This window comes from Macrobrachium nipponense, chromosome 1 (genome assembly GCF_015104395.2).
Source record: "Macrobrachium nipponense isolate FS-2020 chromosome 1, ASM1510439v2, whole genome shotgun sequence".
Lineage (NCBI taxonomy): Eukaryota > Metazoa > Arthropoda > Malacostraca > Decapoda > Palaemonidae > Macrobrachium > Macrobrachium nipponense.
Window position 1 is genome coordinate 156,157,081 of NC_087200.1, and position 17,500 is coordinate 156,174,580.

At 37.5% G+C, this 17,500-nt stretch overlaps 1 protein-coding gene across 1 annotated transcript in view; it reads left to right on the forward strand.

Annotated features, from left to right (window-relative positions):
- Positions 1-17,500, forward strand: part of LOC135219776 (basement membrane-specific heparan sulfate proteoglycan core protein-like) — a gene marked incomplete in the record, with an annotated part of 1,285,796 nt that overhangs the window by 725,713 nt on the left and 542,583 nt on the right. Inside the window, 2 exon segments of the mRNA XM_064256828.1 lie at positions 3,061-3,159; positions 9,104-9,163. Of these exon segments, the coding sequence (XP_064112898.1) occupies positions 3,061-3,159; positions 9,104-9,163 (159 nt within the window).

Sequence of the window (17,500 nt, forward strand, 5' to 3'; positions counted from 1 at the left end):
TATGTAGCTCAGTTAAGAGCAGAATATATACAATTAATGTTAGCACATAGATTTGTAATGTTGTCTTCTCTTTATGGTAATTATGTATGTGCAGCAATCTCTGAGAGGTGACTTCAGCTTCTAACCTGCCCACAATCTTGACAGAGCATATTTTAGGCTCTGCTCCTAAGACAAGACCTTTGGTCAGGTTGGAGTGGTCACAGTTAGCTCATGGTGTTTTCAAAAAGGTACTCTCCCTGATCTGCGGGCCTGGTTTTTAACAGAAGCAGCAAACTCCCCATGCCTCTTCCATGCTAGCAGAGGTAATATTTACCAGAGGAAGCAGAGGTCTCGCCTCTCCAGTTGGATGCATCAGTCCCCCAACTGATAAACGAATTCCACTCTTGACTGAAACTGTCAAGAAGTCATTACTTTCAAGACTACAGAGTCTAGTGCCTTGAAATCTATAGCAATGGCTTCACTGTGAGCAGTGCTTTAGTTAGACCTGTGGAAGGACACTGTTACTGAAAACAGTTATTTCACCTCTTGATGAAAGGTCTGTTCAGGAGGTTGTTAGAGTCAGGTGGTAGAGCCCTTATCTACCTGGCATACCAGGTAACCAACCAGTGGGCAAACATGGTCTTGTGAAGGAGAGATTGCTGATTGGTTTCATTTCCCTTTCTTGCTGATACTGGGAGAAAAGTTCTCTTCTGTATGATATTTAGACTGGGCTTCCTCTCCAAATGTATAGGGCGTCCAGGAGGCGTAGGCAGTTATTGTTGTTTGTGCAATCGATTATCTCAGTATTAGGGGAAGTGCCACATCTTTTTATTGATTTTTCTTAGAATCTGATGGGGCACTTGCATCATTAGACTAAGTAGGTTTCTTCAAGGGGTCCTGTGAATAGATGGAGTAGCAATGAGTTCTCCCCACAACATTCTCTTTGTTAGTTTCTTTGTGGGAACTGTTGAGGATAGGAAAGCCATAGAGGTACATAACACCACATTGATGACACCTTGTCAACACCAGCACTGACGAAGAGGTGGAGTGACTGAGATATGTGTTCCACACTCACAGTTATCTCAGTTTTACTGTCTGATACAGCCATGATCATTCCCTCCCATTTCTTGGTGTCTTTGTTGAGCAAGTAGAGGAGAGCTTCATTACAAAGGTGTACATGAACCCAACAAACCTGGCTACATGTCTGAATGGAAAGCAGGGGTACCCTGAGAGATACAAACGATTCGCCATTACTGCCTTCATCTGAAACTCTCCTGCACTGCCTCTCTTGGATGGATGCATGCTGAGGTGGAGTGTGTTGCCCAGGTCCTCATCAACAACAAGTATACAAATCACAGCATGGAGAGGTGCATTAAGAGAGTTATGGATAGATGGTACTCAGGATCCTCACCCCTCCACCCCTGATGACAAGCTCTTCTATGGGGTATATTTCATAATAGTAAATATAAACAAGATCCAATATTGTCAGGAATGTCAGCCTGTTTGACCTATGAAAGACAGAACACTCTAAAGAAGGTCTTTTAAGAGTTTCTAGGTCCTCCTCAGTGTTGACTCTGTCAAAAGTGTTGTCGATGTAATGGTGGTATTTAAGGGGGCATGGGATCTTATCGAAGACCCTCTCCTCAACAGAGGTCAAATTAAAATTAGCAAATGCCATCTTTTTGGAGTATAAATGGCTTATATGTGTGAAAGAAAGACCTTCTTTGTACCTGTCTCAAGAAGGGCTTTTAGGGCCTCCTCAGGGATGTTCAACGACACAGTTGCTGGCACCTTTATATTCTGTCCAGGATCTGACTGACTGTTGACTGTTTTGTCAACAGGGAGATTGGTAAAGATGCTGTCAACATTTAATACAGCAGTGATGCTCATTAGTGGTGAGCCTTGGAGTTCCTGTAGGAATGCTGGAGTTTTTTTTTAGCGAGGTTATACGTTCATTGGTGTAGGTATATGGCTGATGGTGAGCCATAGAGGGTACTGCGGTTTGTGTGTTTTTATATTGCTGTAAATACTTATATCCTAGTGTAACCCAAGTTGGAGGAATCTAGGGGCATTACTTACTGAGTTGATCCCCTGTATGGTCCTGTTTATTTTTTGTTGAATGTCATCCACCAGAGATTATTGTTTATTTGTCAGAACTGCAGGAATTAGCCAAGATAAGGAATAATTTTTCTTGGTATTCAGTTATGTTAAAGAGTACCTGGACCACTGCTTTGTCAGCCTTTCCTATAGAGATGCCCTTTTTCATTGTAAGGTCTGGGCAGTGTACTTGATCTCGTTGGACAGAATGAAGCTACTGTAGGGGCACCATCTTCATTAAGAGCTTCATCCAACAGAAGTGGTTGGAGGAAGTCACGTAGCCTGACAGTACCTTTGTCCTCTTAAGGACTGCATAGAATTGAGGAAGAACTCAACAGTATCTTGACATGGGTGTTAAGGTCAAGGTTAAGAGTTCCTCTTCTTCTGGTTACAGTATATATTCCATCAAGTTGATGCATTCATTTTTCTGTTGGGGTATCTTTAGGTAACCCCCATTCAGTCTGACCAATTTATTCAGATGACCCTTTCCTTCTTTCAGTGTTCATCTTCCTGCAGGTGCTGAAGGGCGGCATTGATTTCTGGCCAGTGTGTATCTTTGGAAGAGCAAAGTCTTAAGTCTTCAAGGCCTCTATTTTGCATTTTGATTTCTATTCTTTCCCTTTTCTTCTCATCTAGCTAGCCAAGTACCAGGCTCCTCCTGAAAGAGATGTTGTTATCCCTTAATGCAGCTGGATCATGTAGCCGTATGTGGGTGTAATTTGGAAGGAGTCCCTCTTTCAGGGTAGTGTTTTTGAAAACAATTGCTGTGATAGGTTTCCAAAGGGAATTATTGGTAAGTGAGTGGCATACCTAGCAAACTGTGATTTTTCAACTAATTTAAACGGATATTTCTAATTGTGCTTACTTTTTGTGTTTCATTATATATTAGATAGTATACTGTCACTAAGATTAGACATCACATGCAGTTTTATCATTTTACCAGAATGATGATAAATTGGGTAATTTAATTTTTTTATATTTCAGATTATTTCTTTTGCAATGATGGAGGTTTCATAGAAAATTTCCGAAAATGTGATGGAAGGCGTGATTGCAGTGATGGCAGTGATGAAGATGAAAGATGTAGTAAGTTGTCCTTAAGTATTATGTATTCTTGTGAAAAATCAGTTGGCTAATTTATTAGTATTAATTGCTGTAATTAAGTATGTCAATTACTTTTATTGAGTCCAAGCTCTTCGTGAGAAATGGTGTTTGATTAAAATTTTATTTGGGAATGAGCTATTTATGGATTTAGTCAATTTAAATTGAAATCTTATTTTCAAGAGAATGTTCTTTTTTTAATGCATCAGGTTACATTTTTATGAACTAGTTTTTGTAATTTATTTATAAAAACTGAGCCATTGATTAGTTGAGGATTAATGCAACCCATACTCAAGTTAAACCGTAAAATGTCATTATCGCCACTCAGCTTGAAGCACACAATTTGATAAGGATGTAATCTTTGCAGTTATGTAAATCGTTTCATTCACATTTAGTTTTAGTTTTAGTTTTGTTGTCATATTACAGAAGGTCATACATATTAGCAACTCAATATCCATCCTTCATTTTAAACCCATTAATACACAGTGGTACCTCGTTTTTCAAACATTTCTTGTGTCGAACTTTCAATTTTACGAACTAAATTTTCAAGAAAATTTTGTATCGTTTGTCAAATAAATGTTCGTACTTCGAACTGACTGATCTAGTTTATACTTGTATTCAACGGCCTACTGCATCCTACAAGAAAAACTATATTAATATTTTTTTTTATTTACAATAATATTTAGTTTAATGATAACCATTTTCATCAAAATGAGTAAAATTTTTATGCATGTCAATATAAAATTTAGCATAAAAGATGTATAAAATCGTACGATACCGCGGCGATGTCACGCCCAGCTAACTTGAGACTGAACAAGGGAGGGTTGATATGTTGAGGAGAGGAGAAGAGAGAGTTAAACCATTACTGTATGTATGTAAAAGCAATAACAATTCACATAAAAAAGGGAATTTCACAATAAATTCAACGTAATGATAAAATATGGAAACAATCAAATGCAATACAGAAAAAAAAGTCTTAATTGAACCAGTGTTTGGTGCGCCGAGTGAGACGGTCTAGTTGAACAATATTCAGCAAGATAGTAAATGAAAGAACAAAGCTATAACAAAATCCAGCATAAACGATTAACAAAATCATTCGTCATTGCGGTGATGCACAGCTAACTTGAGGTAGCGGGAGGGGGCCGTTTATATTTTTGGGGAATAATGATCGAATGACTTTAAGTTATCGTGTGTCGTGATATTGTTGAGGAGAGAAGAGACAGAAAAATCTTAACTATAACATGTACGTAAAAACAGTACCAGCTCACATAAAAAATATTTCACAACAAATTTAACATAATGATAGAAAATGAAAACAATCAAATGCAATACTACAGTATTAAAGGAAGAAAAAAAAAGCTGCGCTGGGATGATTATTCGCCCACTTTTTTCACTTACACTCGATCTGCCCAAATCACTTCTTTTTGTTTCAGTAAAATACCTACCTATAACTGATTCACTTAAGGTAGATTCTTGGATGAGCCCTATGCCTACGTGACGTTAGTTTGGCGGCCGCTGATTGGCTGGGAGCTGCCTACCTCCCGGTACCAGCCAATCAGCGGCCGCCAAACAAACGTCTCGTAAGAATAGGGCTCATCCAAGAATCTACCTTAAGTGAACCAGCTATAGTGACAATTGCTTTTTACAATTTTTTACTACTGTAAAAGTAACTTGGCTCTGTAATAAACAAACTGCGTCTCTTTGATTGTTTGTTTAAACGGCTTCCTTGTGAAAAGCGCTATTTTAACTCTTTCCTATTCTTGCATTCTTGACTTATTACGTATTTGTTGGCAAAATCCTCATGGATATTTTAAGTCTGCCATTTCCAACAGTAAGTTGATATATTGTGGCATAATTAATCTCTTTCGTGCACTTAAGATCCAAGTGTAAACATGTTTCTCTCTCTCTCTCTCTCTCTCTCTCTCTCTCTCTCTCTCTCTCTCTCTCTCTTCTCCTCTCTCCATCTCTCTCTCTCTCTCTCTCTCTCTCTCTCTCTTCTCTCTCTCTCTCTCATACACAATCAGACACAAACACTATCAATTCCTTTGATTATCCTTGTACCTAATATGAGAATCAAATTGATTTTGTTATCAACCTTTGCCTACTGCAACCATTTCAGTTTCCTCAAAGGTTTCCCATCTATCCTCCCTCCATCCCCCAGCCAGCTGGGTGCCATTTTTACTAAACAGTTCCCAAATCATACACAGAAAAAATATAATTTTGAAAATTTTACTCTATATAATGTACTGTTTCATTACTTTACAGTCTTCAAGTTTTTGAACATAACAATAGAAAAAATGTGGAAAGGGGGACTTTTTGGGTTGGCTGGAACAAATTATCCTGATTCCTTTTATTTCTTATTGGGATATTTGTTTCAGATTTCGAACAAGTCGTACTTCAAACAACCTTCCGGAACAGATTAAGTTCGAAGTCTGAGGTACTACTGTAGTATTACAGTATTCATAATTCATGTGATCTGTTTTAATGTCATCAGCATTAGATTAAATTATTTTTCAGTTGACAGTGAGGGTAGGTAATTAGATATCAGATTGACAATTTCTACCAATATTTACTGTAATAGCTAATGCGTCCTCAAAATCTAGTTATGCAAAAGGTTACCACGTATTGACCTCTCTGTGGGTACGATGATAACAGATCAGTATCAACCGGTGTAACTTGAAAAAAAACAAATTAGAGAACAGATGTAATCAGGAGCCACATACAAATTTGAGCATCATGCTCCCTCTTCAGGGTGGAGACCTTAGCCCATAATGGACAGATACCCTCATAAGAGTAAAAATGACAGGTTTTCAGTGGTGGACAGATTACCTCTTGGTAGTAACAATATTACGTGCCATTGATTTGGAGAAATTGGGTGGGAAAGAGGTTCCATTACTTCAATAACCGATAAATTTACCAATAGCAACTTTTAGACTGGCTTAGCTCGCTGATTCGAGGTGTCTCATGAGTCAGTTGTGTACTTAACTTCAAGAGGGCATTTGGTGTCTCCCTCTCTCTTACATGACTTCTTATTATTTATTTGCTCTTAAATATACCCAGGCGTTGTTGGTTTTGGTTCTTAACATTTATGATAGTATGTCATTTATAATTGTAATTTTGCAAAGAAATATTAGAAAAAACATTTATAAGCCAAAAGAATTACTGCATCTTTGATCTCAGTAAATTTACATAGGTAAATATTTTACGACAAATATACTACTCAGAATTTGTTACTGCAGAATTTGTTACCGCTTTTATTTCTTATCTGCTATGATATAGTGCGAGCTGTAATTATAATTTTATAAAGTACAAAATTAAATATTAGAAAAAATTTACATGTATAATTTGGTAAAATTTACAATTGTCTTGTACAAGAAGCTCACAAGGGGTTGTAAATACAGTAATACCCCAATCTTATGCAATTCGAGTTGGGCAAATTCACAATTGCGAGAACTTTTCATTCGAACCTAACTAATCATCATATGCGAGTATTTCACAGGCACATGAACACAAATGCAACATTTTTTAATTCTGGAGAAACCCTGCAAAAGTGTTTGTTTAATTTTTTATATGTAATTTTTACATTTTCAAGCTTTTATGTATAAATTATATAAGATTAAATAATTAGGATAATAATGTACTATGTAATCTTCAAACACTCCTATATTTATTCCAACCATTTAATTTTTTTAAGGTTAATGTATTAAGCTAACTTTTAAATTAAATTACATTAACTTTAATTTCATTTAAAAGTTAGCTTAATCTTTAGGTAGTATTAGGGTCATATTTAGTGTTCAGACTCTAGAAGTAAGCATTTACGTATTGGCATTTTTCGAGACCGTGCCAAACTTATTTGAAAATTCCCCCTGCATAGTTCAGGGTATTACCGTAGTAATTTTCAACTTCCCGTGGGAGGTAGAGAGTTTTTTTTTAATTTTTTTCTTTCACCATATGCATTTTCATATCTCCCATTGATGTGTTTTTTCTTAAATTGACTAGCCTTAAAGTTTGCCTGGTCTGGGGTGCTGCATATTGATTTTTTAGCCAGGCTCTTAAGGGTGAAATGTCTCCACTGAAGAGGGAGCATGATGCTCCAAAATATTATGTACCTCTGAATATATTTGTTCTCCTATTTGTGGTTTTCTGTGGGCAATTGAATTATAAGTAGTAAGGTTTAGTGTTGAGAACCATACCTTCTAGACCTGTCTCTTTGTAAACTCAACAAGTGTTCATGATATGTATACTGTGAGAGTACAATAGAACTGCAGACCTTGACGCTAATTAGTTCCAGAATAAGCGTTGAAATGCGATTCAGTCAAGATCAGAATCATTTTTTTTTCATAAGAAGTAACTGAAAGTGCATTAACCCATTCTTGAAAACCAGTTATTACCTTAACCTTGCCCTTTTATACAAAACATTAAACTTAAATTATAATTAAACTAGTTCAGTAAATAACATAACATCGTATCAGACATCCTTTTTTTATTTTTAAATGTATACTATATAAAATACCTGACCAACGCCTAATGTGGCTGTAATATTACTGATTGTTAGCTGAGCACCATAGGCTAGGCTAGGTATAGTATGTATGTACTGTACTGGGTAGGCACAAACTTGTTGCTAATAATAAAACATTGAAAAACAAGCCTAATTATTGCAGTAAATTAATAGAATATTGAAAATAAGATGCTAAATCAGTCACACATGCCTTTTTAATACTTCTCAGTAATCTCCATAAGTTCAATTGTGGTTCTTACTGTTTTCATATTCTGCTTGTCTGCACAGGCCATCACGGAACCCACGATTGAATCAAAATATGGTTTAGAAACCCACAAAAACTAAGGAAAGATTCCTGTACAAGCATATAGGTGCTCAAAACAATAGCAGCAGAGTGAGCTGGCTTTAAATAACAATACTAACTAGCAGCAATTGACCGAAACACTTTTGCTTACAAAAATCATATGGTTCTTCCGGTCTGATTCCGAATTTCTGTTTGAGCTTTGATACAAAATTTAGTGTCTACATCCAATTATGTTGAGTTCTGATACAGTCGAGTACCAGGGTTCTACTGTACACAACAAGGAGTTGTGAATTTAATGCTATTTAATTAGCTGATATTTACAAGAACTGAAACATTCATGGCACAGTCCTTAACAAAAATTCATGTAAGTAACTAATTTATACATTGATTGACAATATCATTCTATCTGTAGTACACATATGAGTGTAGTTATGCTTTTATTAACCAGGGAGCTTTGAATTTCAGATCCCATGTTGCACAATGAAACAAAGAAGCATAGCTCACTCCAATAATAAAAAATTTATACAAAGAATTGTTTTTGTATATTTGATTAAAAATGATTTGCTATAGTGTGATTGCCTATTCTGAACTGCTGGTATTGTGCATAATTGCATGTATTTACTTTATTCAACCAGACACCTCAGAATTTCTGAGCACATGATTGTCAGATGAACAATGTGATGCTCAGATGAAAAATTACTCTAAGTAGAAATTTACCAATTTACTGCTGTTGCTTTACATTATGTAACTGTATTGTGCACTAGTTAGAACTTTTATCGCACAAGAAAAGATAAGCATACACACTTTACCTGCAAAAGCAAAATCACAAAATATGAAATATTTTTATTTGTTCAGACTCGTATCGAGTAACAGAAGTTGAGGTCCATTAAGTTGAAGCACCACTTTATTAACATGAAAACAAAATAGCTTGGAAAGGTTGCCTAGTCACCTCAGCAATGGTTGATATTTTACAATTGACATTCTGATCTTTGTGTTTTCTTTCTTGAATGAACTGCATGGATGAGGCCATTCAGTGATGATATTTACTTGTGTTACTTCAGACTTTTCCATATGCTTTTATATTTGTGTTGATGTGAATGTAAGTATTTTTCTTCTTTCTTTTATAGAATCAGAAACGGACACCATCGACTTGAAAACATACCCAGAAGAACAGACCATCCAGCAGAGTAAGTCATACTTAGTTACCGATCCCTATTTCCCCACAACCCTGTCTTCTCCAAACCCTTCTCCGTCATCCGAGGTCCCCACAATAATATCAGTGTCTCCTTTCCGTCTCCCTTTAACTATTTTCTTGGTTACATTTCAGTTTGTAGTGTTTATGCTATTCTCTTACTGAATGGGCTTTTAACCCCTCTACTGCTCACAGACAATCCTTCAATACTGGCTAGCAAACCAGTTATTTCAAAAACAAGTTTTAACTTTTCCTGGCCTTTATTGTAGTTTGTTGATATGTAAACAAAAGCCTTTTCATATTGATATTTCTAGACACATAATTAAATGTTGTAAATGCTTCCAGTCAAACTGTGTTTACTCATGTCCCAGTATAATTCTGTTAATGGTATTTTTAAGGTATACAAGTTTCTTGAAGACAATGATTTACTTAAAAGTTATGAAATTTGTATCAAATTGTTATTCATATGATCTCTTCTATTTTCCTTCTGTCAAGGAAAGAAGAGCAATAACTATTTTGTATTTTCTCCCTTCTTGTTGAGCCTTTTAAATGGTGTTTTCTGCTGCAGCCCTATTTACATAGTTTTACAATTTGACGTAGGTAAAATTGTGAGAACAATATACAAAGGTGTTTATAGTTTTAGTCATGCTGATAATGCATATTTCAAAGTGATAATGAAACAGAGTTTGGTTGCCAAAAATTTTTATCACAGTTTTTCAAGAAGATACAAAAATTTGTTCAATGGAAATACAAACCAATGCCTTTTAAGTGGAGAATATCTTTCACGCAAAGCTGAGATCTTCGATGAATGTAGTCACAAGGATATCTGTATGTTGGTGCTAATGAGTGAGTTGGGTATACACTCCAGCTAGCTTCTGAGTGTATCTTTCGACCTTGTGCTGTAAGGTTATTTTACTATTATCTTCGTCTCACTTTCGTGGGCGTAGCTGAGTTTACATTTCTTTATTTTTTTCTATTTGCTCTTTGGTTTCTTTGGATTGTCTCAGTTTCTCTATTGCTTCTCAAATGGAGAAGGAAACAAAAGCATTTGTACTTTGGTTTTTTATTGTGGTCTTAATTGTTATTTTTTCTCTTATGGAGAATAAAATTTTCTGTTATGTAGAATAAAAAAGAGCAACATAGAAGTGAGGGTTGTGGATGAGCATGTGGCCACTTATCTCCTAAATGTGTTTCCAGTGGGAAAGGTTTAGCAAGAGGAAAAGGGAAGACTATGATAGGATTTCACCTCCTTCATCAGGAAGTTTTACTCCCCTGGTGAAGTTGATAGATCCAGCTGTAACCTGTCATGCACCATCCTATTCCCTTGCCACCGTCTGAAAGTGCCTCTCATGAGCCAAGGGTTAGCTCTCCTCCAGCCTGGAAATCTTACCAATCTTTGTTTTTTATTTTACCAGTCTTTGTCTGATATTTAGCCTTTTCCAAGGTTGCTGTTCCCACAGTGGCATCTTTTCCTTCTGATAATAGTGATGATTTGTCAAGTCCCATGAGTTGTCATCCTAGTATCTTTGGAAAGTTGGCTTTAATTGAATGTTCTAGGTAGCCATCTTTTTCTCTGCCTTTCTTGATAGTTTGATGAAGGATAAGAAAAATTTCATCAAAATAATCTGTGGTGATTTTCTGGTTAATAATAACATGTCCACAACCCCCAACAGCTCGTGTGACACCAACTATTACCAAGCAGTATGAACAATTGCTGGAAGTGGCCCGTCTCAGTGATCTTCCCCCCAACAAGGCTACTTTAGTACTTATTTCTGTAAGTTAGTGTCAGTGAAGAGCTAGTGTGCTATGTGTGATGAGGAAAAGGAGAAAGTCCCGGCAGTTTTCCTCTTCGTTATATCTTGATCTCCGACGCCATCTTCTCACCATGAGATTCATACCTTGTGCAGATGCAAGAGGCCGAAGAGAAAAATGTAAACATTCTTGTATGAAGTCTAAATGGTCATCTTGTACCATATATATCTACAGGAAGTGTAGCTCAAATACAAGTACCATCTTTCTTACAACTGAGGGTAACTCTTACTGATACTGCCTAGTGATGAGAGAGTTCTCCCGAGATGGCTTATTGCCAAGTAACTCAGTGGTCAGTTGTCATATGGCATGTACTCTTATGCATGAGCCCACCCAGCCCCACTGCCAGAAGCACAGTTGTAAGCATGAGTGGTTGTATGTCAAGCAGGTTCTAAGTCAGATGGTAGTACTTGTAGAAGATCTTTGAGGCATCACTCATCATGTAGAAGTCTTTCTAGTATCAGTTCCAGTGTACATAGGAGGAAAACTCATTCCTCTTCATGTAAGCAAATACTTTCCACTGATCTCAAGATGAGATTTTGGGAGAGGCTCTTACCACTCCCCAACTTGCTCTTTGTGGGAGCCAAAGGGAATAGAGGTAAGCACCATGACTGTCCAATGTGCGATAGGTTCTAGACTAAAGGATACTCCCCTGTTCTTGAATGGGTAAAGGTGATCCAGCTCCTTCATCTCATTCTAACCCAGAGCAATCCTTTTTGTGTGCTTTTTTGTTTGTTTGTTATCCTTGGTTAAATCTTGTAACTTAATTTTTGACTGGTTCCCTTCATATGATGGACTTGAAATTTTGCATGGTTACTCATTCCTGGTGACAATAAAACCTTACATGATCAGTAGGTCAGCAGTGACCTCTAGTGACCATACAGTGACTTCTCCTAGTATCCCAGGATTTGTATAGTACAACACTGGATTTTTCACAACTTCTGTGACTTGGTAAATAGCTTTACAGACATTTTAAACCTTCTTTGGCTTGAGAGGATATCAATTTCATTAACTACAATCATAAATCAGCTAAAATATCTTGTCAAAACTAAGAAGTATAAAATAAAAATAAAAATGGTTTAAAACACACTTTTATTAAAAAATGCACTAAAAGTGAAAAATAATATTTTGATACACCTTTTTTTTACAATTAATCATACATTCTAAAATAAAAGGGAGCACCAAACATGGAACGTATTGCTACAAGAGTTTAGAAATTTTTTTTTTTTTGTAGCATTTCCTTCCATGTCTGGCACCCATGCTTGTTATTTTTGAAGACATGATTGTTTGTAAGAAAATCCTGATTTGGGTAAAAAAAAAAACTATTCACTTTTTAATGCATTTTAATAAAAACAGTGTTTGTTTTAAAAAAGAAAACCGTTTATTGTTTATAATATATATATATATCTATATATACTATATATATATATATATATATGTATATAGATATATATATATATATTTTCTCTAGCTGTTGTGATTCTCCCTGTGCTTTTGTGGACAGTTGAGTAAACTGCTGTCTGATTCTTCCCCTCCCCTTCTTTGACCATGCCAATCTCTTTGAATGTGGAGATTAGAAGGCACAGCAGTTTTAGGAATGTCTCCTTCCTTGCATCATGTTGATTCCTCCTGGTTCTCGAGAGTCCTTTTCCATGACGAAGTGTTAACTCATTCCTTAGGGGATTCTATGCCGTTTGAGGGTCCTTCCCTCTCAGAGCCCCTAATGATAGAATTACATCAACATTTTCACTCATAAATGTAATAATGTGGGGAGGGTAAATTTTGGTTCCTTGCCAGCTCTTGAGTTGGCTATGGGTGCCCCTCCAGAGGCATGACCGCTGATATAGCTACCTTGGTCACAGTGGGTCTGTAGTATTTTGGAGGAGAATAACTTGGGTTGTGGACATGGTAGTTATTATACCTCCAGCAGATCAAGCAAGCTCCTTCCCCCACTGCAGCATCAGGAGAACTTAAAGCCCACTCCCGTTCAGTTAGAGTTATCAGTTAGTCAGAATGGCTAGACTTCAATGCTTCAGTGTCAGATTTCTTTGAAACCGTGCAACTCCCAACAAGAAAAATACATTTTGGAGGTTATTAGCGTATGGAAGAAGGCTGTCACTTTTCTGGTTCATTATTGGAACCTGTGGATTATAATCTTTATTCTTGGAAGAGACAAAGTTGTCTTTTTTTCTAGGTAAGTAACTAATAACATCACTCTTGCCTTTAGAAATAACTCGGTGACTGGTTCCTCATTTCTCATTTTTTGGATTTGTGTAGGCACAGCAGTTGAGCTAAGAAGAAGGGAGTCTGGGAACTCTATCCTCAACTTAATTGTGTCTGTTAAACTCTCAAGTAAGTCCTCAGGTCCTAGATCATGTTTCTGTGAGATCTGCCTCCTTTGGTACTTCAAAAAAATTTATCCATCAGAAGTCAAGGCAACCTTTACTAGCATATGTATCTAAGATGGGGACAAAGCTTCCTAGTTCTTTCATCCTCCCCAGTCCTTTTGCTCTCCCATCACAGCCCCACTGAAGAGAGGAGGTAAAATTAAGAAGCAAGGCAATACTTGCTGTTTTTGGCATCCCCCCTCCTCCACTGCCACAAGTAGATGATTGCCTTTCTCATGCATAGACCAAGTGGCAGGGATAGAGCAGAGCCCAGCAAAATGACTGTTCTTCGAGATAATTACAGGGTACTTTGCAAGGGATGCCATCTCCCTTTCTCCAACCAGACTCGGTTCCCTTCTTACCACCCAAATTCCCAGAAAGGCCTCCCCCTTCCAGAGCACACAAAGGTGATATTAGAAAAAGATGCTGTAGGTGGTGAACCAGCTATCTCCAGGCTTTTACAGCTGTTTATTCCTAGTGGGGAAAGTGACCTATCTTTCTTGAAGGAGCATGGTCAACAGATCCCCCATTTTGTGGTAGCTTCAGCCATAGAGGTTAACCTCATGTTTTCAATAGATCTTTAGGATTCATACTTAGATATCCATTTGTTATAGCACTAAATAATATACATTTTCTATGCAGAACGACAGTCCTCAGTTCAAGGCTCCCTTACCTTTCTACTTCTCAAATTTTCACAAGCGTGGTTAATTGTGATTAATTCAAGACAGAGCTCATATTCTTGACATTTGCAAACCACTAGGCATTGTGGTAAATTGGAAGAAATCTGACCTTTTTCCTAAACAATCGAAAGGGTATCAGGATATGCTTTTGAACTCAGTGAGGATAAAAGCCTTTCCAGGTGACTCCCATGCAGTCAAGTTCAAGGAGCTAATGAGGAAATTCATATCTTGACAAGAACACCCAACTCAGTTCTGGCAGTTTGTTCTTGGTCACTGGCCATCTCTGGAGAAAGGCCAGGTATTCATAATCAGGTTTACCTGTCAGTTCACCCACGACCATTTGACAGATGAGTGTCTACACGAAAAGATAAGAACTGTCAGTCAAACTGTCAATTCTAGGTTATTGTCCTCAGTTCTAGCCTTGCCGTTGTCGTGGCAACATTACATGGCATTTTGGCACCAATGGAAACTCAGCAGGCTTTTGAGAAGGTGGAGCAACATAGACTAGCTGCTGCATCAATTCACTTAATAATAGAAAAGAACAACAAGGCGTAAATGACTTATGGACTATTAAAGAGAGATGTCTACTCTCATGCAATTTTATTGAGTAAGTTTAAATTAGAACTGAGGTTTGATTCAGTTATTTATGAAAGGGACCACATGAAACCTACTTTCACTAGTAACACCTTTCATAAAAAGGCAGGGCCTGGCCTAGGCCTATACCAAATTGTGTTTATCACATGGAAAATTTTATTTTTATTTCTTATTAAATGATTTGGACTCACAATGTACTACAATTAGTGCAGCAGAGTCTAACAATGAAAAGAATTAGGTCTAAACATAGTTTGTTCATATTCTGGTCCGAGTGGCTGAAATCCTTCCCAGGCGAAATGCAGTGACTAGCTGTCATAGAATCATCCTTACCCTGTCCACATGTGATCACCTGTCAGTCGGTTTAGAGGACTTTGGGTAATTCCATCAGTTCATCCGTTCTGGTGAGTGGGTTGACTGCCCGCAAACTGTCGTCCACACATAAGTTTTAATGTCAGATTTGATGAACTGACAGGTGGACTGACAGGTAAACCTGATCATGAATACCCTGCCAAACTTGTTCCTCACTGTCATTCAGTATATGGTCTCTGCAATAACATCTGAACAGTTATGATCAGTTCACCTTAATTCTCTTATCCATCTTGTTCAGTAGAGCTGGGCGATCATGGGAGATCTTCAATGGTGTTTTGAATATTCCCCCACATATGCTGCTGTAATCTTATATCTCAAAGAGGTAAAGGGGGCACACCTGAAAGGGGAATGTCTTGGGATGGTGGGCTGAGGATTTGTCTCAGGGTGATGGACAAAGGATCTGGTTCCCTTATGTACCAGTATTTTGGAGAGGTTAGATGTGTGGCTAGCTTTGCGATCATTTCAAGACAAGCTAAGGAATCACTCTGCTGTTGATGAGCAACAACACCTGTGGCATCAAGCAAGTGGGAACAATGCCTCAAGCTCTCTGCCATCTTGCTATGAAGATCCACAAGTGGACAGTTTATCATTCAGAATAGCTGTCAGCCAGGTACATTTTGGACATCCAAAACATGCTAGGAGATTAGCTCAATTTCCAGGGTCAGGTGGTGGATACATCCTCAAGTAATGAAAAAGTTGTTCAAAGTATGGGGTCCTCCTATTCTTGATATGATTTTTACCAGACTGAAAAAGAAACTCCATGTTTTTCCTTCCAGTTCCAAATCCTTGGGTAGTGATGTAAGATGTATCCATTCCAACATGCCTCTGACAATCTGGATGCGTACACATTTCCACCTTTCATTCTTCTTCAAAGAACAATCAACAGAGTGTTTATCACTCCAAACAAACACATGTCCTGGTGGCTCCTCTGTGGCTACAGGCAGAAGGGTATACAGATCTGCTATCACTACTAATAGAGGCTCTGGGGGAGCAGCCCCCATGGCCCCTTCTTGTATGTTATCCCTATCTTCAAAGGTACTATCAATCACTGGACTCCCTTCATCTTCATGAGTGGAGATTATCCAGTTTATCGTGTGAAAGAGAGTGTTTTCTTGCTGGGCTGTGCAGTAAATGATGGGATATCTCCATTGGCTTACCAATAGCTAGCAAGGAGAGTAGGCCATTATGTACTATTTGTGTCACAGAAGAGATACCTCTTCAACTGGAGCCTCTGTTCAACTGATAGCATACTTCCTTGTTTTTCTGTGCTGAGACAAGTTCCTTTCATTTTCCGCAGTGAAAGACTATCAGTCAGTATTATCACGAGTGTTTAAACTGAAGAGACTGGAACTCATTACTTTGGTGGAATTATCCATAGTGATGAGGAATTTTGAAGTCTTGTCCTCTTACATTATTACACCTTCTTGGATACTATAGTTTTACTAAATCTCCAAATGAGCCATTGTTATTGGTTTTGGACAGATATTAAACTTTGAAGACTGTTTTATTCAAGGTTTGGCCACGGCAAAAAAGAGAAGGGTAATTGCCTAATGCTTCTTACCTTTTCCAGTATTTGAAGGCGTGATCAGAGTTTTTTTTCTCATCCCTGACTTCGTTGCAAAAAAATCAAAACCCATCCATCCTCACATTGATGCAGGTAGGAAGAAGAAAAATTGGCAAAATTTCCCATGCTACCGCATGTCAGTACTATCTAATAAAAAGTCAAGATTCCTAGGCCTCTGAACTTGATATTCCACAATTATTTCATACAAAATGGAAATGTCAAGTCATTGCCTGAGTCAGCAGTGCAAATTTGGAAGAGAGCAGAGGGAATGAAGGTAAGGAATAATGATTGAGTAAAAACTAGTGCTTTTCATGTTATGTGTTACATATGATGTTCACATATTTCTTATCAGAACCCAAGAGGTATGCAGAACAAAGTCTTTTAAAGTAGAGTATGTTTCTCATATAGCTGGATGATTGAATGAACAGTAGCAAGGATAGCCAAATGATGGTGCTAGTGAGTCCAACAGTCAACAGGAGGAACACCACTCCTACTATCATCTGAGTTTCCCAATGTCTTGGAACATAACTTACTCTTATTTCCATTGACTCTCATAAGGAAATTATGATCTATTCACAGGTAAATGGAGAGTTATCTTTACTATTTGAAATGGACTTGTACCTTAAAACCAGAATGCAGGAGACTTCATTAGTATGGCAGACATAATGGTGTGTAAAAACACTAACTTCTTGCTTTGAGAGGTCATTCAGAGGGCATATATAGTGGATGTGTTTTCTCTCCCATCTCATTTGAGGGAACTTGCATTTTAAAGCATAGGTCTGTCCCTTACGTTCCAAAATAACATCCCAGTCTCCAAGGTAATGAAGACTTTTTGGAATGGACAGACCACCTTCACTTCTTTTTGTTGAGGGACAACACTCAAGTTCTTCGGCACTTTCTCCTTATAACTTTTGGTGGCTGCTCAACAG